Source organism: Carcharhinus amblyrhynchos, chromosome 21 (genome assembly GCF_965287045.1).
Source record: "Carcharhinus amblyrhynchos chromosome 21, sCarAmb.v2.hapA, whole genome shotgun sequence".
Lineage (NCBI taxonomy): Eukaryota > Metazoa > Chordata > Chondrichthyes > Carcharhiniformes > Carcharhinidae > Carcharhinus > Carcharhinus amblyrhynchos.
The window spans coordinates 50,177,289-50,200,578 of record NC_137344.1 but is presented as its reverse complement, the minus strand read 5'-3'; the positions used below and the strand labels follow the sequence as shown (position 1 = coordinate 50,200,578).

The 23,290-nt window shown below is 43.7% G+C and overlaps 1 protein-coding gene across 2 annotated transcripts in view; it reads left to right on the top strand.

Annotated features, from left to right (window-relative positions):
• The window catches only part of LOC145356425 (uncharacterized), a 73,832-nt gene that overhangs the window by 35,312 nt on the left and 15,230 nt on the right, over positions 1–23,290 (top strand). For both annotated transcript variants that reach the window (XM_080209142.1, XM_080209143.1), the window contains exons 7-15: positions 554–589; positions 6,889–6,941; positions 10,000–10,132; positions 11,026–11,222; positions 11,848–11,893; positions 12,759–12,824; positions 15,357–15,416; positions 20,294–20,376; positions 21,040–21,134. In XM_080209142.1, the coding sequence (XP_080065268.1) occupies positions 554–589; positions 6,889–6,941; positions 10,000–10,132; positions 11,026–11,222; positions 11,848–11,893; positions 12,759–12,824; positions 15,357–15,416; positions 20,294–20,376; positions 21,040–21,134 (769 nt within the window). The remainder of the gene's footprint in view (positions 1–553; positions 590–6,888; positions 6,942–9,999; positions 10,133–11,025; positions 11,223–11,847; positions 11,894–12,758; positions 12,825–15,356; positions 15,417–20,293; positions 20,377–21,039; positions 21,135–23,290) is intronic.

Below are 23,290 nucleotides of genomic sequence, written 5' to 3'. Positions count from 1 at the left end.
TGTTGATGAGTCCACTACTTTTGCAGGAAGGGTATTCCATGTCCTTACTATTCTCTGAGTAAAGGACCTACCTCAGATCTGTCCAGTATCTATCACCCCTCAATTTAAAGCTATGTCCCTTCATACTAGCCATCACCATCCGAGGAAAAAGGTTCACACTGTCCACCCTACTTAATCCTCTGATCATCTTGAATGTCTCTATTAAGCCACCTCTTAACCTTCTTCTCTCTAATGAAAATAACCTCAAGTCCCTCAGCCTTTCCTCATAAGACCTTCCCACCATACCAGACAACATCCTGGTAAACCTCCTCTGCACCCTTCCCAGTGCTTCCACATCCTTTCTATAATGCGGTGACCAGAACTGTACACAATACTCCAAGTGCAGCCGCACCAGAGTTTTATACAACTGCAACATGACATCATTGCTTCGAAACTCAATCTCTCCACCAATAAAAGCTAACACACTGTACCTATCTATGCAGAGGCCCAATGCATTTTGCTACAGTGTATGTAGCTGCAATAATCACATAGTGATGTTTTGATTATTTTTCAGAATAGTAGTTTCCTGGATGAGAGCTGGCTGCTTCCAGTAAGTACTGATATTTTCTGCCTTAGATATATAATTAAAGGGAGTGGCATCAACTTGATGTTTGCTACTGTCGTTCACTATTTAGACTATTTAGATAGAATTATAAAGAATGTACAGCGCAGAAACAGATCATTCAGCCTGCTTCATCCTAACCCAATCGACATATCCTATTTTCATTCTTCTTCGTGTGTTTATCCAGCTTCCCCTTAAATTGATCTATGCTATTTACCTCTGCCATGTACTCAGAGTTAAAAAAATCTTTCTCCTGAATAGAATTTATTAGTGGCTGGTCTGACCTGTAAATAGAAACTTCTTTACATCTATCCTATTCGTAAGCTTAAAGTCCTCTATTGGGTTACCCCTTATCGCCTCTTTTCTAGAAAAAACAGAGTCCCAAGTTGTTCACTTTATCCTTCCAGTGCTGATATGTCAGTTCTCGTATCATCATTGTAAACTTCTGATAAGTATTCTCCAATTTCTCTTTTTTGTAATGGTGAACAGAACTGTTCATCGCATAGGTTTATCTGTTTTGAAGTTGCTGGGTCTTGCCCGGTAACAAGTCCACAGTCACTGGTGCAGTCCAAGTCATTGTTATTCATCTGGAACCATAGAGGTTGAGGAAAGGATTGCAGAGACGATCCTGGTTAGGAGTGAAAGTAATAGGGTAATTGTTATGGGGGATTTTAACTTTACTAACATTGATTGGAATAGCTATAGCTCTAGCTCGTTAGAGGGGTCAGTTTTTGTTCAAAGTGTGCAGGAAGGTTTTTTAACTCAATATGTAGATAGGCCAACTAGAGGTGAGGCTATATTGGACTTGGTGCTGGGAAATGAGCCAGACCAGGTGCTAGACTTGGAAGTTGGTGTGCTTTTTGGTGATAGTGACCACAATTCGGTTACGTTCACCTTAGTGATGGAAAGGGATAGGCATGAACCTCGGGTCAGTAGTTTTAGCTGGGGGAAGGGTAATTATGAGGCCATTAGGAGAGAATTAGGAAGCATTGGTTGGACTAGGAGGTTACAGGGACTAGGAACGTCTGAAATGTGGAGTTTTTTCAAGGAGCAGCTACTGTGGGTCTGTGATAGGTATGTCCCTGTCAGGCAAGGAGGAATTGGTAGGGCTAGGGAACCGTGGTGCACAAAAAAAGTTGATTTGTTGGTTAGGAAGAAGAAGGAGGCTTATGTTCGGATGAGGCTTGAGGGCTCGGGTAGTGCAGTAGAAAGCTTTAGATTGGCTAGGAGGGAGTTGAAGAGGGAGTTAAGAAGGGCTAGAAGAGGGCATGAGATGACTTTGGCTGATAGGATTAAGGAGAATCCTAAGGCGTTCTATAGGTATGTTAAGAATAGAAGGTTGGTCAGGGCAAGATTAGGGCCAGTTACAGACAGTAGGGGAAGTTGTGTGTGGAACCGGAAGAGATTGGAGAGGCATTGAACCATTATTTCTCTTCGGTGTTCACGCAGGACGATATGAATGTAGCTGAGGAGGTCACTGGGGTGAAGGGGTGTAAAATAGAAAGTATTGTAGTTGATACAGAGGATGTGTTGGATATTCTAGATGGGTTGAAAATAGATAAGTCCCCTGGTCCAGACGGGATTTACCCTAGGATTCTATGGGAGGCAAGAGAGGTGATTGCAGAGCCACTGGCTCTGATCTTCAGGTCGTCGTTGGTCTCTGGTATAGTACCAGAAGATTGGAGGACAGCGAATGTTGTCCCATTGTTTAAGAAGGGGAGCAGAGACTTCCCTGGGAATTATAGACCAGTGAGTCTTACTTCTGTAGTGGGCAAGGTTTTAGAAAGAATTATTAGGGATAGGATTTATAGTTATTTGGAGAGTAATGAATTGATTAGAGATAGTCAGCATGGTTTTGTAGCGGGAAGGTCGTGCCTTACGAACCTTATTGAGTTCTTTGAGAAGGTGACCAAAGAGGTGGATAAGGGTAAGGCAGTAGATGTGGTATATATGGATTTTAGTAAGGCGTTTGATAAGGTTCACCATGGTATGCTTCTGCAGAAAATGCAGATGTATGGGATTGGTGGTAATTTAGGTACTTGGATCAGGAATTGGTTAGCAGATAGGAGACAGAGGGTGGTGGTTGATGGTAATTATTCATCATGGAGTTCGGTTACGAGTGGTGTGCCTCAGGGATCTGTTTTGGGGCCACTGCTGTTCGTAATCTTTATTAATGATCTGGATGAGGGTATATTTGGGTGGATTAGTAAGTTTGCTGATGACACCAAAGTCGGAGGTGTGGTAGATTGTGAGGAAGGGTGTCGAAGTTTGCAGGGTGACTTGGACAGGTTGCAGAGCTGGGCCGCGAGGTGGCGGATGGAGTTTAATGCGGAGAAGTGTGAGGTAATCCATTTCGGTAGGAATAACAGATGTGTTGAGTATAGGGCTAACGGGAGGACTTTGAATAGAGTGGAGGAGCAGAGGGATCTAGGTGTATGTGTACATAGATCCCTGAAAGTTGGGAATCAAGTGGATAGGGTTGTTAAGAAGGCATACGGTGTCTTGGCGTTTATTGGTAGGGGGATTGAATTTAGGAGTCGCAGCGTCATGTTGCAACTGTACACAACTCTGGTGCGGCCGCACTTGGAGTACTGTGTGCAGTTCTGGTCCCCACATTACAGGAAGGATGTGGAGGCTTTGGAGAGGGTGCAGAGGAGGTTTACCAGGATGTTGCCTGGTATGCAGGGGAGGTCCTATGAGGAGAGACTGAGGGATTTGGGGTTGTTTTCACTGGAAAGAAGGCGGCTAAGAGGGGATCTTATAGAAACATATAAGATGATTAGAGGTTTAGATAGGGTGGATGGTGATAGCCTGTTTCCTCGGATGGAGAAATCTAGCACGAGGGGACATGGCTTTAAATTAAGGGGGGGTAGTTATAGGACGGATGTCAGGGGCAGGTTCTTTACCCAGAGGGTGGTGAGGGACTGGAATGCCCTGCCTGCTGCAGTTGTAAATGCGCCTAGTTTGGGGGCATTTAAGAGATTGGTGGATAGGTTTATGGACGAAAAGGGATTGGTTTAGATTAGTGGGTCAATGTTTTTTTTAAGAATAAGACTGGTCGGCGCAACATTGTGGGCCGAAGGGCCTGTTCCGCGCTGTAATGTTCTATGTTCTATGTTCTATAGGCAGTGAGCAACAGCAGGCCATTTAACCATGGAAGCCATCACAACCAAGCCTGATCGTGTCTTAAGGCAATGTTCAATGCAGGACGACTGCCCTTGACATCAGGGCAGCATTTGACACGCGTTTGGCATTAAGGAGCCCTGGCAAAACTGGAGTCAGTGGGAATCAGGAAAACTCTCCACTTGTTGACACAAGGGAGATGGTTGTGGTGGTTGGAGGTCGATCATCTGAGGCAGGACATCACTACAGCAGTTCCTCAGTTACAGTAGTGATGTAACTGGTTTGATTAGTAAGTTTACGGATGACACAAAGGTTAGTAGATTTGCAGATAGCAATAAGGACCATCAGATGATACAGCAGAATATAGATCGGTGGGAGACTTGGGTGGAGAGGTGGCAGATGGAGTTTATTCTGGACAAATGTGAGGTAATGTATTTTTAAAGGTCTAATATAGAGAGGAGATATACAGTAAATGGCAGATCCCTTACTAGTGTAGATAGGCAGAGGGATCTGGGTGTACAGGTACACAGGTCACAAAGTGGCAACGCAGATGGAGAATGTAGTCAAGAAGGCATACGGCATGCTTGCCTTCGTGGGCCGGGGCATTGAGTTTAAAAATTGACAAGTCATTTTGCAGCTTTATAGAACCTTAGTTAAGCCGCACTTGGAATATAGTGTTCAATTCTGACTGCCACACTACCAGAAGGATGTGGAAGATTTGGAGAGAGTACAGAAACAATTTACCAGAATGTTGCGTGGCATGGAGGGCATTAGCTATGAGGAGAGGTTGAAGAAACTTGGTCTGTTCTCACTGGAACAACGGAAGTTGAGGGGCAACTGCTAGAAGTCTACAAGATTATGAGGGGCATGGGACAGAGTGGATTGTCAGAAGCTTTTTCCCAAAGTGGAAGAGTCAACTAGGGGGCATAGGATAATGTGCGAGGAGCAAGGTTTAAGGGAGACGAAAGAGGCAAGTTTTTTACACAAAGGGTGGTGGGTGTCTGGAACTTGCTGCCAGAGGAGGTTATGGAAGTAGATACGATAATGACTTTTAAGGGGTGCCTTGACTAATACATGAATAGGATGGGAATAGAGGGATGTGGTCCTCGGAATGATAGGGGGCTTTAGTTCAGTCGGGCAGCACTGTTGATGCAAGCTTGGAGGGCCTAAGGGCCTATTCCTGTGCTGTAATTTTCTTTGTTCTATGTGCAAATGCAGCAAGACCAGGGCAATTTCCAGGGTTGGGCTGACAAGGGGCAAGTAACGTTCACGCCACACAAGTGCCAGACAATGATCATCTCCAACAAGAGACGATCTAACCATCATCCCTTGACATTCAATGGGTGATTAAAATCACTGAATTTGCCACTATCAACACCCTGGGGTTACCATCGACCAGAAGCTGAATTGGATTAGCCATATAAATACTGTGGCAAGTAACTCATCTCATGATCCCCAAAGCCTGTCCAACATCAACAAAGCACAAGTCAAGAGTGTAATGAAATACTCTTCACTTTTCTGGATGGGTGCAACTCCAAAAACACTCAAAAAGCTCAACATCATCCAGAACAAAGCAGCCTGCTTGATTGCTACCTCTTCCATAAATATGCAATCTCTCCACCACTGATGAACAGTGGCTGGGATGTGTACTATCTACAAGATGCACTGCAGAAGCTCACCAATGTTCCTCAGGCAGCACTTTCCAAACCCATGACCGCTGCCATCTAAAAGAACAAGAGCAGCAGATACATGGGAGCACCATCACCTGGAGGTTCTGTTCCAAGTCACTCAGTGTCCTGACTTGGAAATATATTGTCGTTCCTTCACAATCGCTGGGTCAAAATCACAGAATCCTACAGAGCAGAAGAGGCCCTTTGGCCCATCGAGTCTGCACTGACACATGAAAGGCCCTGACCTGCCCATAGCCTTGAATGTTATGGTGTGGGAAGTACTCAAACAGATACTTTTTAAAGAGAGTGAGGCATCTGGCCTCCACCACCCTCCCAGGCAGTGCATTCCATACAGTCACCACCCTCTGGGTAAAATGTTTTTCCTCAAATTCCCCCCTAAATCTCCCAACCATCGCTTTTAACTTGTCTCCCCTCATAACTGACTCTTCAAAATTCTGGAATTCCCTCCCTAACAGCATCCCTACTCCTAAGGGACTGCAGCAGTTCAAGAAGGCAGCTCACCAACACCAGGGCTGGAGCGATTAAAATTGATGATGTGCAAGGAGCCAGAATTGGGGCAGTGCAGACATTTTGGAAGGTTATAGTGTTGGAGGAGATAACTGAGATTGGGAAGGGGATGAGGCCATGAGAAGATTTGAAAAAAGAATGAGGATTCTAAAATCAAGGCATTGCTTAACCAGGAACTCAGATCAGCAATTACAGGGTGATGGCTGAATGAGACTCAGTGCAAGTTAGGACATTGGCTGTAGAGCTTTGGACGACCTCAGGTTTGCGTAGGGGAAGATGGGAGGCTAGCCAGAAATGCTTTGGAAAAGTCACATCGAGAGGTAGCAAATGCACGAATGTGACTTCCAGCAGCACAGGAGGTGAGACAGAGTCTGGTGATAGAAAGGTGAAAAAATAAAACCAAAAAAAAATAGAATCAGCTTAGGTGCTGAGATTTTTAACTCCCCACTGCTGAAGTGGATACTTAAGAGGATTTAATTAAAAATCAAATATTTAAAATATTTTGATTCTGTTTCTGCTTCAATGATTTCTATCCTTTGTTGTTTAATTTTACCATGTTTTAATATTGTTATATTAAATAGTATGGAGGCAATTAGATAAAGGGATTAAAAGACAGGACAAGGTGGGAACAAGTTTATTGAACATACTTCCTTTTCTTGTTCCTTTAAGATTTTATGTAATTATCTTTTCTATAATTTTAGTTCATTTGGACCATATGCCTATTTTTATATCTGTGGTGTCCTGAAAGGGACATTTTTATTGATTCTTGGATGATGACCCTGTGGCAACTCAGTTGTTGGTTCATCAAAATGAGCATAATGCACACAAACTTTCCAATCTCCTGATCAGTTTCTACTTCACACTGCAATAACACTTTCTGACCCATGGCTGGGAACAGTGAAAGTGCTCTGCACTGTTGACCACTTCCCACAGTGAGATTGCTAACACATACTCATCTTTATACAGGTGTGTGAGATGTACGATACTGTCCCCTGTCGAGAACTGGGAATGGTGCTCAGGTAGGATCCAACTGCCTCACATTAGAAACATCAGCAACAAATTTAAACTATTCAACTGAAATATTTTCCAAAGACGTTCTGCAGTTTAAATATGTTACCGTATCAATGTTTGCTCCCCTCGTTTCAGGAGAATGGAATTCCCAATTCTTATTTTTACTGGTGTACCTTTCCATGGGCTCTGTCAGCCTTTCGTACTTCACCTTGTTGGTCATTGCGGCATGGTGGCACAGTGGTTAGCGCTGCTGCCTCACAACACCAGGGACCCAGGTTCAATTCTGGCCTTGGGTGACTGTCTGTGTGGAGTTTGCATCTTCTTCCCGTGTCTGCGTGTGTTTCCTCCGGGTAGTCCAGTTTCCTCCCAAAGATGTGCGAGTTAGCTTGATTGGCTATGCTAAAATTGCCCCTTAGTGTTAGGGGGGATTGGTAGGGTAACTACATGGGGTTACGGGGATGGGGCCTGGGTGGGATTGTTATTGATGCAAGTTAATGGGCCGAATTTTTTTTTTAAAAACTGGTCGGCGCAACATCGTGGGCCGAAGGGCCTGTTCTGCGCTGTTATGTTCTATGTTCTATGAATGGCTTTCTTTGCATTGCAGGGATTCTAGCTATTCTATCTATTTTATTTATGACTGTGAACCTGGATGAGACGTTTGGGGTCCTGTGTATTCACTGAACCAATTTTGCCAGGTGTACAGAACCCTGTATACTCAATATACCAGCCTCGCCCAAAAAATGAGATTCTGCGTACATAGAATTTACAGCATAGACAAAAGCCATTCAGCCCAACTGGTCTAAGTTGGTGTTCACACTCCATACACATCTCCCACCACTCCTTTTCAAGTAATGTTTTCAGATAGCCTGTTATTTTCATCCCCATGTACTTACTACCTTTCCCTGAAGTACATCAATGCCATTCACCTCAATCACTTCAGTGAATTCTACAATCTAACCATGTCTTGGTAAAGTTTTTCCTGAACTCCTCATTGGATTTATTAGTAACCATCTTTCATTGATGACCAGTTTTGGACTCCCTCACAAGTGGAAATTTCTTTTTAAATTCCCTCATAATTTTACATTTTCTTTCAGGTCACCCCTTTGCCTCTTCTCTACAGAAAAGAGTCCCAGCTGGTTCTGTTTCCTGACCTCCAACATCAGAATCTGATACTCGTATATATCTTTTTTAATATGGTAAAACATCCCAAGGTTCTTGATGGGAGCATTATCAGACAAAATTTCATACTCAGCTACAGAAGAAGATGTTAGGGGTGACCAACGATGACCAAAGAAGGAGGTAGGGGCAAATTTCAGAGCTGGACTGAAGGCACGGCTTTCAATGGCAGAGTGATTAAAATCCAGGATTTTGTTCTTTGATGCCCAAGAGGCCATAACATGCTGGAGAAGTTACAGAGATAGCGGTCGTGGAAGGGTTTGAAAATGAGGAAAACAAGGATGAACATTTTACAAATTGAGTTGTTTAACAGGAAGCCAGTGTAGGTCTTCCAGCACAGTGGCATTGGGTGAATAGAAATTAGTGTGAGTTAAGACATGGGTAGCAGAGTTTAATGTGACCTCGAGTTTACAGCATAGGGTGTGGAAATTCAGTCAGGACTGTGTTGGAATGGTGAAGTCTAGAGATAATACAAGGAGCAGATGAGCAAGGCAGAGACTGAGTCAGCTAATAATATGGAGGAAAAAATAGTCTTAGTTATGGAGTGGATTATGGTTGGAGGCTGATGTCAGAGACAAGGCTATGAACAGTTTGTTTCATTATTTGAATGGGTGCCAGGGAGAAGGATGGAGTTGATAGCTAGGCAACAGATTTTTGGTGAGAATTGAAGACAATGTCATCGGTCTTCCCAATATTTAGTTGAGGAAATTTCTACTCCATTTTGGATATGGATATTGGACAAGGCTGGTAAGGAAAATGTTTGATTCCCAAGATGAACACCCATTCATCCTGCCGAAAAAAATAATGCAAAAATGTTTTCCATTGGTATTCAGGAGATAAACTCACCGGTTCAAAAATTGATAGCCTTGGCTAAGCTAGACATCATCATTGCCCTGTTAAAGGAAATTCATGTTACTCATTTTGTGACATCCAAATTGAGGCCATTTCAGTCCCTAAAAGTCGCTAATTAATGACCACTTAAAGGCCTCGTCCTGCTACCATTGAGGGGGGGGGGGCCTCCATACATCACATGACGAAGCCATTCTATTGAAGGAGCCCTCTTCTCGCTACATTGATTCTCCCCTCCACAACTCTAGCTAGTCAGGCCTGCCTGATTGGGCCCACTAACCTCACCCACCATCTGTCTTGTGGAGGCTTCTACTTGCTACTTCAGGGCTTTCTAGTGGCCACTGCTTCTCGTGGCACTGATTGGCTGCTGGCCCTCTGGTTGGTTGGCAGCTTTTGGAGGTGAAATCTTACAATCATAAAATCCCTACAGTGCAGAAAGAGGCCATTCAATCCATCAAATCTGCACTGACTCTGAGAGCATCCCGCTCAGGCCCTCCCCTCCATTCTATCCCTGTAATCCCATACACTTACCATAACCAATCCACCTAACCTGCATATCTTTGGAGTGTGGGAGGCAACCAGAGCAAATGCATACAGACACCGGGAAGAATGTGCAAACTCCATACCCAAATCACCCAAAGCCAGAATTGAACCCAGGTCTTAGCGCTGAAGCAGCAGTGCTAACCATTATGCCACATGTGCTCATATTATCTTCACTTGTAAAGGCACAGGGACCCTGATGGCAATTAATTAGCTCCTGATTGACATGTAAACCTGTTAAAACTTTGGGAAGTCCCTGTGGTGAGATTGCCTCGAGCTTTCTGGCTGGTTGATGGGGTCACTACCACAGTCCTTAAACTCAGCTGTCTGGTCTTTACCTTCACCAGTATCCAACCTGTTCCTGTGCTAGAAATTGCAGAGTGGTGACACTGGTCTGTGAGACCCTCGTACTTTGTGACCAGGATCAGTCCAAACGCATTTTGTGATGGGATGTTAAGCAGTAAATTTACAAACTTGCTGACAGCTGGTCTTTTCTTTCAGATATACTGACAGGCGTATTTTTATATCAGAGGTGATTCCAGGAAGTCAAGCTGAAGCAGATGAATGTGTTCATGCTGGAGACATTATTGATGGAATAAATGGGATTTGCTTGAGAAATGCTCAAAGAGGAGAGGTAAAATACCAGTGTGCTCATTGACAAGAATTGGAAGCTCTTGTCTATGCTGGCTTTGTGCAGGGGCAGTTCACATAGACTTTTCCCCTTGTTGCTTTTGCTTCTTTTGCCATTCACCTTAAAGCAGTGTTCTTTAGTTCTTGACCATTCTGTCAAGGTCAGTGTTTCTCTATATCAACTCAGTCCAGACTACTTATGATATTAAAACCTTTGTTAGATTTCCACTCAACTGCCTCTTATCTATTGGGAATAATTCCTACTTCACCAATCTAACCAAGTCTGTCATCCCCAGAACAATTCTCATGAATCGTTTTTCTAATGCCATCACGTTCTTCTTAAGTAACTACACAATGGTCTAATTAAGGTCAAACTAGTGTTTTATATAGATTTTGTTCTCTATGCTTCTATTTATATATCTCAGGATTCTGTTTGCCTTGTACCCACTTTCTCAACAAAAACAGAGAAAGCAGGAAACATTCAGCAGGTCTGGCAGCATCCATAGGCAGTGTCCCTACGAGGACCTGTGTTTTTCCATTCCTTCAGAAGGCTGTGGGTTAGTTCAGGCTTTCGAGACTAAGATTAAAAGTAAGTGTATCAAAGGATGTGGAGCAGAGACACAGGAATGGAGTTGTGGTACAAGTCATCAATGATCTAACTGAATGGCAGAATAAACTTGAGGGGCTAAATGGCCCCCTCCTGTTCCTTTGCTCACTTTTCAAATTCATTTATGAAGAATAGTGAATTTTGGAGAAATATTAGAGGTGCTCTGTAGTGCAAACGAGACCATGACAAAAGGATAAGGAGAGGAACTTGGAAATTTGGGGACATAATGGGAAAGAATCCAGATTTGCTCACTGCAAGCTTTCCTTCTGTTCTATTGTGATGGACTCCAGGCTCAAACAGTTTTACAGAAACTTCGTGGAAAACCATTAAGTTTTCACCTGATTCGCTGGAAGTGGCACGATGGAACAGTGTATAGACCCATGCTGCCTCATCTGCAACTGATGCAGAAAGAGATTCCCAACTTCCAGCTCCAGTACCATAACAAATCAGATGAGGTGATGAAAGAAGATGGTTTACGGGATGACAGGTAAGAAGCCTGACACACTGTGAACTTGAACCCTTACCTTGGCCCTTGACCTCTTTGGTGCACAGCCAGACTAGTCAATTTCCCACACCAAACCCCACTGAGACTTCAGCTACTAGCTCTGGTTTGATCATCTCACTGGCTGATTCACTCTCCCCATCCACACTCTCCCATTGTCCCAGGGTCATCCTGGAAGATAAAGAAGAGTCTGGCTTCTTAGTTTAGCAGCAGATTTTTACCTCCAATCTCCCCATTTTCACCTCCAACACCAAACGTGAGAATGTGTGTGTTTCCTCTCAGCGATTGAGATCCTCCATTTAACTGCCTCAACCGCTTCCTCCTCACCTCAAAGTATCCATCCTAATATTGTGGCAAATGACTGCAATTGGATAGGATTTGCTCAAACTAACTATGGTGAGTGTTAGTCTAAGTTTAATTGTAAAACAACTACTTTTAGTTAGAAAGAAAAAACTTTGCTAGTTTGATTTAGTTTATTAGTTTGCGGCTGACTAATGGATGCTCGGGGAGATTTTGGTGATCGCCTATCAGAGAAGCAGTGCTTTAATTATTACATAACTAAACACAATCACATGCTGAAACTTTGAGGATCTTTTTTCTTCTCCTGCAGATTGCTGTATTTGCTCCGATACTTGGGCAAGGTGAACATCGGGATGGTAATTTCAGTTTGTAATAAGTTATCCAGATTTCATACTGGGAAGGCTGCTGAACAAAGGACAGGGGATGTGCCCTCAAACCTCCTTTTGTTCATTTTCTTTGACCCACAAATTTAGCAAAATATTGGGAGCTTTCACCCTGGATTTTATGAACCATATAAACTGAGATTGTCTTTTAATGGATCTCAGCTGCATCATTACAGAGCACCCATCAGTCTTGTTCTTCTTTCTGCCAGTGGCATTGTCAGCTGCTGTAGGGAGAAGAGTATCATGGCAGCAGACAAAATTCACACCATTTACCCATAATATTGCACAATATGTAGTTTGCTGCAATCCATAGTCTGTACAGAATTGGTCAACAGTATCACAAAGCCATTAAGCGCTGAATGGGTTAATATTATAACCTTTATATCACCTACTGCCAGGACTTTCCTTTGTATCATGCGTTAAATCTATATTATTTCAGTGCTTTTTGTTTTACTTGGCTTACTGATTGAGGCATGGGCAGAAATTTAACAAAGCATTAAGCAGTTTGCTAAAATAGGACACACAGGAAATTAAGCCCACATGACCTCAATATTACTGTAAGTATATTAAGTATTGTGAGGGCTAAGCGTTACATTATATACTGCTAAAGTTAAAGGTGTAACCCACTTTCAGTACGGTACATGTTAAGTGTATTACTGTACAGTGTAGTAGGTTCTGAGGTCTGCAGTATCAGTTTAACTTCACCTCAGTTGATCTCTGTTAATACTGTAAACTTTTCTTTATGGGTTGGTGATCTATTGAGTGCATATACAGTTTTTCTGTATCAGAGCTCCTTAGGGTTGAGGGCCAGAAATAACAATACAATTTGTTCTTGCAGTATGGTGGAAAGGAGGTGCTGGATGAGGGTATCGAAAAGGTGCTGGAGCAAAACCTGCCGCCAGAGGTGAGATTACACATGGATTAATGTTTCCATGACAAAGTTTGGGGCTGCTGTTACATTCTTCCTTTATCAGACCCAACTATAATAACTTGGATTTATCTAGCCTCTCTAGTGTAGCAGATTAGAAGGATAAAGCAGATCAGTGTTTGTAGTCGCGAAAGAGGCAAAAGGCAACCTGACCTCTAGATGCTCCTTCATCATCAGTAAGGCTCATATTAGAAGCATGATGGAAAATTCATTTAGATGGTGCAACTGCAACAGTCTTCATGAGTCTTGACACCATCACAGACAGAACAGTCTTTATAAAGTCAGTCATTGGAATACAATCACCTCCAAGTCAGACACCACCCTGATCTGCGTTAATTAGATCTAAAGATGTGTGGGTTAGGTGGACTGGCCATGCTAAATTGCCCCTTAGTGTCAGGGGAACTAGCTAGGATAAACACATGGGATTATGGGTAGGATTGTGGTCAGTGCAGACTCGAAGGGCCGAATGGCTTCTTTCTAAACTGTAGGATTCTAGGATTCAAATGGTGCAGTATGAAAACAGACACAAATATTTTTTCTTGATAGTTGGTTTATTTACAAAATGCAGCCAGCTACTAACTTAGTGTCCCAGCAATCTCTCTTGGTCAGTGCTCTAAGTACTTAATTAACGATATCTTTCACCTGTATATCTTAACAATATAATTAATATACCTTTAACAATCTGAACATATATCATTGTCCCTTCATCACTGCTGGGCCAATATTCTCAATCCCTTTCACAAATATTGCCAAGGAAACACCCTCAGCATTAAATTGTAACAGTTCAAGAAGATGGTCTAACATCACCTTTTCAGGGCAATGGGGGAAGGGCAATAGGTGAGACCCTGCCAGCGGTGGCGATTGATTTTTTTTTGAAAAGTCCATACGACATAGGAGCAGAGGCCATTCAGCCCATTAAGTCTGCTCTGCCATTAAATGAGATCATGGCTAATCTGATATGATAATCCTCAACTCCACTTACTGGTCCCTGTAACACTTGATGTCCTTACTGATTAAAAATCTGTCTATCTCAGCCTTGAATATATTTAATGATCCAACCTCTACAGCGCACTGTGGTAAAGAAGTCCATAGATTCGCTGCCCACCGAGCGAAGAAATTCCTCATCTCTGTCTTGAATGGGTGACCCCACCCCCCCCCCCTCCCTCCCCCCCCCCCCCCCCCCCCCCCCCCCGCCCCTTACGCTGTGATTATGCCCGTTGGTCCTAAATTCTGCCACAAGGAGAAACAACCTCTCAGTACTCACTCTGTCAAGTCCCCCGAGATTCCTCTGTGGCTGGAATTTTACCAGCACGCCCGCCCCGATTCCGGGGGCAGGAGAGGCTTGGAGAACGGCATTGGCCTTGGATGGGATCAGATTAATCTCCGTGCTGGTAAAATTCCGCCCTATGTCTCAATAAGGTCATCTCTCATTCTTCTGAACTCTAATGAGTACGGGCCCGACTCTACTCAACTTTTCCTCATTTGGGCGGCACTGCTTCACAGCTCCAGAGACCTGGGTTCGATTCTCGACTTGGGTCAATGTCTGTGTGGAGCTTGCACATTCTTCTTGTGTCTGCGTGGATTTCCTCCGGGTGCTCCAGTTTCCTCCCACAGTCCAAAGATGTGAGGGTTAGGTTAATTGGCCATGCTAAAATTGCCCCTTAGTGTCCTGAGATTCGTAGGTTAGAGGGATTAGTGGTAAAATATGGGATTTGGGGGTAGGGCCTAGGTGAGTACAGACTCAAAGGGCTGAATGGCCTTTTTCTGTACTGTAGGGTTTCTATGATTCCACGATGAAAATCCCTACACAGCGGTGATCAAACTGGTGAACCTTCTCTAGAATGCCTCTAATGCCAGTATATCTTTCCTTAGATAAGGGGGCCAAAACTGTTCACAGAATTCCAGGTGTGGTCTAACTAGTGTCTTGTATAGTTTTAAAAAGACTTTCCTATTTTTATACTCCATTCTCTTTGAAATAAAGTTGCATTTTCCATCCCTATTACCTGCTGAACTTGCATGCTAGTTTTTTGTGAGTTTTTGCATGAGGATTCCCAAATCCCTCTGCAACTTTCTGCAGTCTTCAGTTAAGTAATATTCAGTATAAAAGCTAATTACTGCGGATGCTGAATTGGAAAACAAAAGAGAAAATGCTGGAAAAGCCAGCAGGTCTGGCAGCATCTGTGAGGAGAGAAAAGAGCTGACGTGTTAAGTATTTGAGTATTTTGAGTTTGAATTCACATCCTTTATTCTCTCTGTGGACTGCCATTAGCAGCCTTTCCCCTTGTTTTTGTGGCAATCACTCATTTTTCATTCCTTCGCCCTACAGTATTATTCTTTGAGAAGTCAATGGAAGTATCCTTTGAACAAAAACTAGTCTTTATCAACTTTAATTTTTATCTAAAGGAATCAAGGAAATGAAAGCAAGTTCTAAATGAATATATCTTCTTATAACATGTTGTGTTAATGTTAATCGATTATAACGTTGTCCACTGCGTTTGTCTCTGTTAGGAGGTGCTATTTGATGTAAAAGAAACAGAAGTGATCTGCATAAAAAACAACTCAACACAGGTAACTGCTGTTCTGTCTGAGGACAGAGAAGTTGTAAATCAATTGTTGAACAAAAAATGTAAATTATGTGCAGATTATGATAAGGGAGATCATTCCAATGAGCATCCATTACACGTGTGCGCACAAAAGCCTGCACGGTGAATGCTGTCTGACTGAGGGGAGTGCTTTTGGAGTTGGTTGAACACAGGAGGCAAGTAGCCATTAAACTTGCTTTGAGGGTGAGCTTAATTAGTTCTTACTTGGGAAGTTAAAAGCTGCACTCTAGTGTATTCCTGCAACAGGAATTAGCTGTGTCAGCTCTGAACTGAACTTGACTGGTTGTTTGTACAACTAATTAAAACCAGTTCCAGGGTCTTATAAGTTGTGCCTATAAAAATAGAGGCCTCAGAGTGCTGCTCTGCCTGCACGGTGAATGTTGTCTGACTGAGAGGAGTGCTTTTGGAGTTGGATGAACACAGGGAGTTACTGAAACAGGTAACAGAGGCTACAAGCGAGAGTGCTGATTGGTAATTTTTTTTTTCTTTTTGCCCTTGGCATTGTAGTTGTTGTACAATATTATAGAGTTTCTCTGTAATTTCTGTGGTTTATAGTTTGAAAAGATTATACTCGGTAGTTACAAGGAGCAGGAAAGAAGGGCCCTAGAAAATTGTATATATCTGAAACAAAATATCTTTCAAAAGTTTAATTTAAATGGGTAAGACGTGACTGGAGAGCTCCAAGCTGTGGTTTGCTCCTCTTGCTCCATGTGACAGGCTGGGGACAGTTCCAGTCCCCTGGGTCAGCATGTGTGCGGGAAGTCTCTCCAGCTACAGCTCCTAGAAGCTCGAGTTTCAGAGCTTGGAGTATCAGCAGGAGACACTATGGAGCACCCGGGAGTCAGAGTATCGTGGATAGCACATGTAGAGAGTTCATCATTCTGCAGGCAGGAAGGGAATGCGTGACCACCAGACAGAGCAAGTGAGATAGGCAGGTAGTGCAGGAATCTCCTGTCACCATTCCTCTGCAAAACAGATATACCGCTTTGAATACTGTTGAGGGGAATGCCTTCTCTAGGGAAAGCAGCAGCAGCCGCCAAACTCATTGCACCATGGTTGGTTCTGCTGCAGAGGGGAGGGGTAAAAAGTGTGCCAGTGCAATAGTTATAGGGATTCAATTGTAAGGGGAATAGGCAGGCATTTCTGTGGCTGCAAACGAGACTCCAGGTTGGTATGTTGCCTCCCTAGTGCTAGGGTCAAGATGTCTTGGAGCGGCTGCAGGACATTCTGAAGGGGGAGGGCGAACAGCCAGTGGTCGTAGTACATGTTTGGTACAAGTGACATAGGTTAAAAAAAGGAATGAGGTCCTAAAAGCAGAGTACAGGGAGCTAGGAAGAAAGTTAAGAAATCGGACCTCAAAGGTAGTGATCTCAGGATTACTACCAGTGCCACATGCTAGTCAGAGTAGAAATGAGAGGATATATCGGATAAATACATGGCTAAAGAGAAGGTGTCGGGGGAAGGTTTCGGATTCCTGGGGCATTGGGACCAGTTCTGGGGGAGGTGAGACCTGTACAAATTGGACGGCTTACGCCTGGGCAGGACTGGGACTGATGTCCTCGGGGGAGTGTTTGCTAGAGCGGTTGGGGAGGATTTTAAACTAATATGCCAGGGAATGGGAGCCTATGTAAGGAGTCTGAGAAGAAGGGAGCAAGGACAAAATGTGGGGAGAAGGTTCCAACTACTTCAAAAATTAGGAAGAAAGTCAATAGGAAGGAGAACTCAGGACATGTTATTAATGGAATTCAAAAAAAGGTACAAAAACTAGCGTAAGGGCACTTTATCTGAATGCTCGTAGCATTCGAAACAAGGGTAAATGAGTTGCCAGCACAAATCATTGTGAACGAGTATGATTTGGTGGCCCTTACAGTGACATGGTTGCAGGATGGTCACGACTGGGAGTTGAATATCCAGGGGTATCAAACTGTTCGGAGGGATCGACAGGAAGATAAGGGAGGTGGTATAGCTCTGATACATAAGGATGAAATCAGGGCAGTAGTGAGAGATGATGGAGGTTCTATGGAAAAAAGGGTTGAATCCATTTGGATAAAAATTAGAAATAGTAAGGAGAAAAAGTCCCTGATAGGCATAGTCTATAGGCTACCAAATAATGACATTATGGTGGGGGCGAGAAACAAACAAAAGAAATAACTGATGCATATAAAAATGGTACAACAATTATCATGGACGATTTTAATCTACATATCAATTGATCAAACCAGATCGGTCAAGGCAGTCTTGAGGGGGAGTTCATAGAATGTATCTATGACAGCTTCCTTGAACAGTATGTAATGGAACTGACAAGGGAGCAAGCTATCCTAGATCTGGTCCTCTGTAATGAGACGGGAATAATTAATGATCTTGTAGTTAGGATCCTCTTGGAAGAAGTGATCGCAGTGTAGTTAAATTTAAAATACAGTTGGAGCGTGAGAAGGTAAAATCCAATCCCAGTGTCTCGTGCTTAAACAAAGGAAACTATAAAGGGATGAGGAAGGAGTTGGCTAAGGTAGATAGGAACAACTTTAAGTGGGACAATTGAGGAACAGTGGAGGACTTTCAAAGCAATCTTTCACAGTGCTCAGCAAAAATATATACCAGTGATAAGAAAGGACTGTAGAAAAAGAGATAGTCAGCCAGGGATATCGAAGGAAATAAAGGAGGGTATCAAATTGAAAGAAAATGCACACAAAGTAGCAAAGATTAGTGGGAACCCAGAGGATTGGGAAATCTTTAAAGATCAGCAGAAAGCCACGAATAAAGTTATAAAGAAAGGTGAGATGGATTATGAGAGTAAACTAGCTCAGAATATAAAAACAGATAGCAAAAGTTTCTACAAATGTATAAAACGAAAATGAGTGGTGAAAGTAAACATTGGTCCTTTAGAGGATGAGAAGGGGGATATAATAACTGGAAATGAGAAACTGGCTGAGGCATTGAACAGGTATTCTGTGTCGATCTTCACAGTGGAAGATACAAGTAACATGCCAAAAATTGATGACAGGAAGGCTATGGCAGGTGAGAACTTAGAAACTATCATTATCACGAAAGAGGTAGTGTTGGGCAAGTTAACGGGGCTAAAGGTAGACAAGTCTCCTGGTCCTGATGGAATGCATCCCAGGGTACTAAAAGAGATGGTGGAAGAAATAGCAAATGCACTAGTGGTAATTTACCAAAATTCACCGGACTTTAGGGTGGTTCCTACAGATTGGAAAACAGCAAATGTGACTCCACTGTTTAAAAAAGGAGGTAGATAAAAGGCAAGTAACTGTAGGCCGGTTAGCTTAACTTCTGTAGTAGGGAAAATGCTTGAATCTATCATCAAGGAAGAAATCGCGAGACATCTGGATATAACGCAGCATGAGTTCATAAAGGGCAGATCATGTTTGACTAATTTGGTAGAATTCTTTGAGAATGTTACATGTTCAGTGGACAGTGGGGAACCTGTGGATGTGGTGTATCTGGATTTCCAGAAGGCATTTGATAAGGTGCCTCACCAAAGACTGCTACATAAGATGAAGGTGCAGAGTGTTACTTTTGCTAACAGTGTTACTACCTATCTAACAGAAAGCAGAGAGTCAGAATAAATGGGTGCTTTTCTGGTTGGCAATCAGTGACTAGTGGCATGCCGCAGGGATTGGTGCTGGGGCCTCAACTGTTTACCATTATACATAGACAATCTGGAGGAGGGGACCGAGTGTAGGCTGCAACATAACCTCGCTGTTTTCAAACTCCAGTACTCTAGGTGCAGCCTCATCAGTACCTTGTACAGTTGCAGCAAGACCTCCCTGCTTTTATACTCCATCCCCCTCACTATAAAGGCCAACATTCCATTCGCCTTCTTGATCACCTGCAGACTGGGTTTTTGTGATTCGTGCACAAGGACCCCCAGGTCTCTCTGCACAGTAGTATGTTGTAACTTTTCACCGTTTAAATAATAGTCCATTTTACTATTATTCCTTCCAAAGTGGATAACCTCACATTTACCAACGTTACGTTCCATCTGCCAGATGCTTGCCCACTCACTTAGGTGCTGGTGAGGCCTCACCTGGAGTGCTGTGTACAGTTTTGGTCTCCTTGAGAAAGGATATACTGGCACTGGGGGGGAGTGCAGAGGAGATTCACTAGGTTGACTCTGGAGTTGAGAGGGCTGGCTTCTGAGGAGAGACTGCGTAGACAAGGGCTATACTCATTGGAATTCAGAAGAATAAGGAGAAATCTTATAGAAACATATGAGATTATGAAGGAAATAGATAAGACACAAGCAGGGAAGTTGTTTCCACTGGCACATGTGGAAGCTAGAACCAGAGGACATAGCCCCAAAATTTTTGACTCTGTGTGAAGAAGTTCCTCCTCAACTAAGGTTTGTGAATCTGTGGAATTCCCTGCCCAGTGAAGCAGTTGATGCTACCTCATTGAATGTTTTTAAGGCAAGAATAGATAAATTTTTGAACAGTAAAGGAATTAGGGGTTGTGGTGAGCGGGGAAGTAAGTGGAGCTGAGTCCACAAAAAGATCAGCCCATGATCTTATTGAATGGCGGAGCAGGCTCGAAGGGCCAGATTGCCGACTGCTGTTCCTAGTTCTTATGTTCTTAAGACACACACACACATGTGCATGCACGCACACAAAACGAGTGCATGTGTATGCACACACATGATGCTGATTCGCCCACTGCTACTTAATTCAATTGTGCCCCAAATATCATAGGAATTTTATGTCAGTTTCTACTTCAAGTCAGAAATACAAGTGCAGCGACATTCAACTGTTGCTGTCTTTTATTGCAGTAAGATCGTATCACAGCGGTTTCAGGAATCCTGATGGAGTTCCTCCTGTTGTTTTTCAGGTCCTCTTTCGTCATCAATACCCTGAGATCTCCTCAGTGGGCCACCGATTGAACAGACGGACTCTCTTTGCTTACTGTGTAGCGTAAGTGAAACACATTGCATAAACACGAGACCATGGGTAGATTTGGACTGGAATGTGGGTATTGGGATGGTTGCTTCAATGGTGGGCAGCTGCCCCCCATGTTAATCAAGTGTGAAGTCTGCACGTTGTCTGAATGACTCATAGACTCCAAGTTGAAGCAGGGTCCAGGAATCTGGGCACAAGCTGTGCGCTGATGTCATTAAGAGCTCCAGTTAACCATTGGCTCAAAAAGTGGCTGTCGCACTTGAGTAGAGCACAGCTCATTTTTGGGACAGACTTTGCAAGGAATGTTGCCAGTTAAAAAAGAGAGTACCCTTGCCCTATAATGCCACACTGTCTCTGCCCCCTTGGGTGTTTAGCACGAATAGGCCTTCACTGGCAACTTGCAGCTGCTGCTTGAGTGGGTGATACTCGTGTCCACTGAAGCCCCATTCCAGAGTCTCGAGCACATAATCTGGCAACGACTCTAGAATAATTTAAATGTAATGTAAATTTCAAAATGTATTAGCAAAATATAAAGAACCAAGGAGGATTTTTAAATTTAAAATCATATTAAGCTAATGATTTTACCTTTGTAGTATTAACATTAATTTGGCTACTACAGTGTAGTATTTGAAATTCTTTTGTGATCTTGTGTGTTAAGAGGATGTTGATTTATTTCAGGAACTCCCCAGAATCACCACAGACTACGTCATTTGACTGCTTGGTGTATGAATCTAACTTGGCTACGGAAGCAAATGAAATTATCCTGAGGATAGGTAAGTGTTTTCAGGATCTGTATGGTAGCAGCAGAAATAAATCATCTTCATTCTTCACAAACTGAGAAACAGCATTTGCTTCGTGCAACTTAGTTTGTAGAAAAAGAAAAAAAACTAACTGAAGTCTATCTATAAATAATTAGAGTAAGAGCAGGTTGTGTGGACCGTGAGTCTGTCCCGAAGGATCATATCTGTGATAGAGGTTTCTGTCTTGAACCTCTGACTCAAAAGTCATTGACCTGGACTGTGAGTTGGAGATACTCAGACACTAAGAGATGGCGTGGAATACTTGTCACATTGTCTGCACCTTTAAAAATTGACTAGATATAAAGACTCGCATTCTAATCAGTATTCTGTAAACTGTGTGTGTCTTTATATACCCTGTTTGTGACCAGAACTCCCCACTCACCTGACGAAGGAGCAGTGCTCTGAAAGCTAGTGGCGTTTACTACTAAACCTGTTGGACTTTAACCTGGTGTTGTGAGACTTCTTACTGTGTTTACCCCTGTCCAACGCTGGCATTTCCACACTGTGGAATACTTGGACAGTTTGCTCCAGGCTTCAGTCACACTTCACGGTGGCAGAGTGGTTAGCCCTGCTTCTTCACAGCGTCAGGGACCCGGGTTCAATCCCCATCTTGGGTCATTGTCTGCATGGAGTTCTCCCCATGTCTGCTCGAATTTCCTCTGGGTGCTCCGGTTTCTTCCCAGTCTGAAAGACATGCTGGTTAGGTGCATTGGCCATGCAACATTCTCCCTCAGTGTACCCAAATAAGTGTCGGAATGTGGTGACTAGGGGAATTTTCATAGTAACTTCATTGCAGTGTTAATGTAAGCCTACTTATGATGCCAATAAATAAACTTTATAAACTTTAGAGAGATTCTGGGTGGGATTTTCCACATAACCTGCCATGTGTTTTGTGATGGTGGAGGCAGCCCACCATTGGCTGGTGGTAGGATCTTCTATCCGGTTGTTGTCAATGGGGTTTCCTAATGAACGTACCCCCTGCAGCCAAAAACCCGGAGCAGGGCTGTGCTGGCGGCAGGACTGGAAGATTCCAATGGCGTGAACGGCCGAAAAGTTCCAACCACTGGTTCAGAATGGGGTTGGTGTGACCAATAGCATACAGAGGGCCCAGTTTTACCATTTTGATTCCAAGTGCTGGGTGGACTTGAATCTGGGAATATTCCCAGATCCGACTTTTAAACCCGTTCTCTGGTGCCCCCATATGCATTCTGCCTGAAAAAAAAATCAGCAATTCTGAGTCGCGCTGCACAAGCCTGTGGACGGGGCTCATTGCACCCGAAGCTCCGATCTGCACCTCCAACTGCGCATGCTCGCAACATCAATGATAGAATACTGCTCCCCTACCACATCGCACCCAGGCTGGACAATGCCTCCCTCTGCCCCTCACAGACATCGCCCCACCCCCACAGCATTACTGACCCCCAGCCACCCGTCACCCAGACTGATCTCAGCCCTCGTCCTCCTCCATCCTCCACCCTCCAATGATCTCAGGCAGAGTGGCAGCTGACCCATCCCCCCCATTTCAGGCAGAGAGATCGACCCTGCCCTCGCCACCATACAAACATCAGGCAGGGTGACATCCCCTCTGCCCTCCCCCAAACCCAGTAAGAAGTCTGACAACACCAGGTTTAAGTCCAACCAATTTATTTGATAGTAAACTCACAAGCTTTTGGGGTTTGTCCCTTCGTCAGGTGAATGAAGAGTTCTGGCCAGAACCTGGTGTTGTCAGACATCTTACTGTGTTTACCCCAGTCCAACGCCGGCATCTCCACATGACTCCCCCAAACCATTGGCACCCTGCAAGTGTTCACTTGCCTTCCCCCCGCCCCCAGTTCTAACAAGCAAACTGTATGGAACTTGCTGGAATGCTCTGACAAAGTGTCTGCAGCTGACCTGCCCTAACGCGGGGCAGCTCCATTAAAAATTCAAGAATGGACAGGCAGGTATTCTTGCACAAAATGTGCACACGCTAGCCCCCCGATTCTCTGAGGGTGACCTGTGAAGGCTGCTGGATACAGTGGAGGTGAGGTGGGACAATCTCTTTCCCCCCCCCTGCAAGAGGGGCTGATGGAAATGTGGCCTGGGAGGAGGTCGCCGTCTCGGTCAGTGCCAGGGCACTGGTTCCGCCT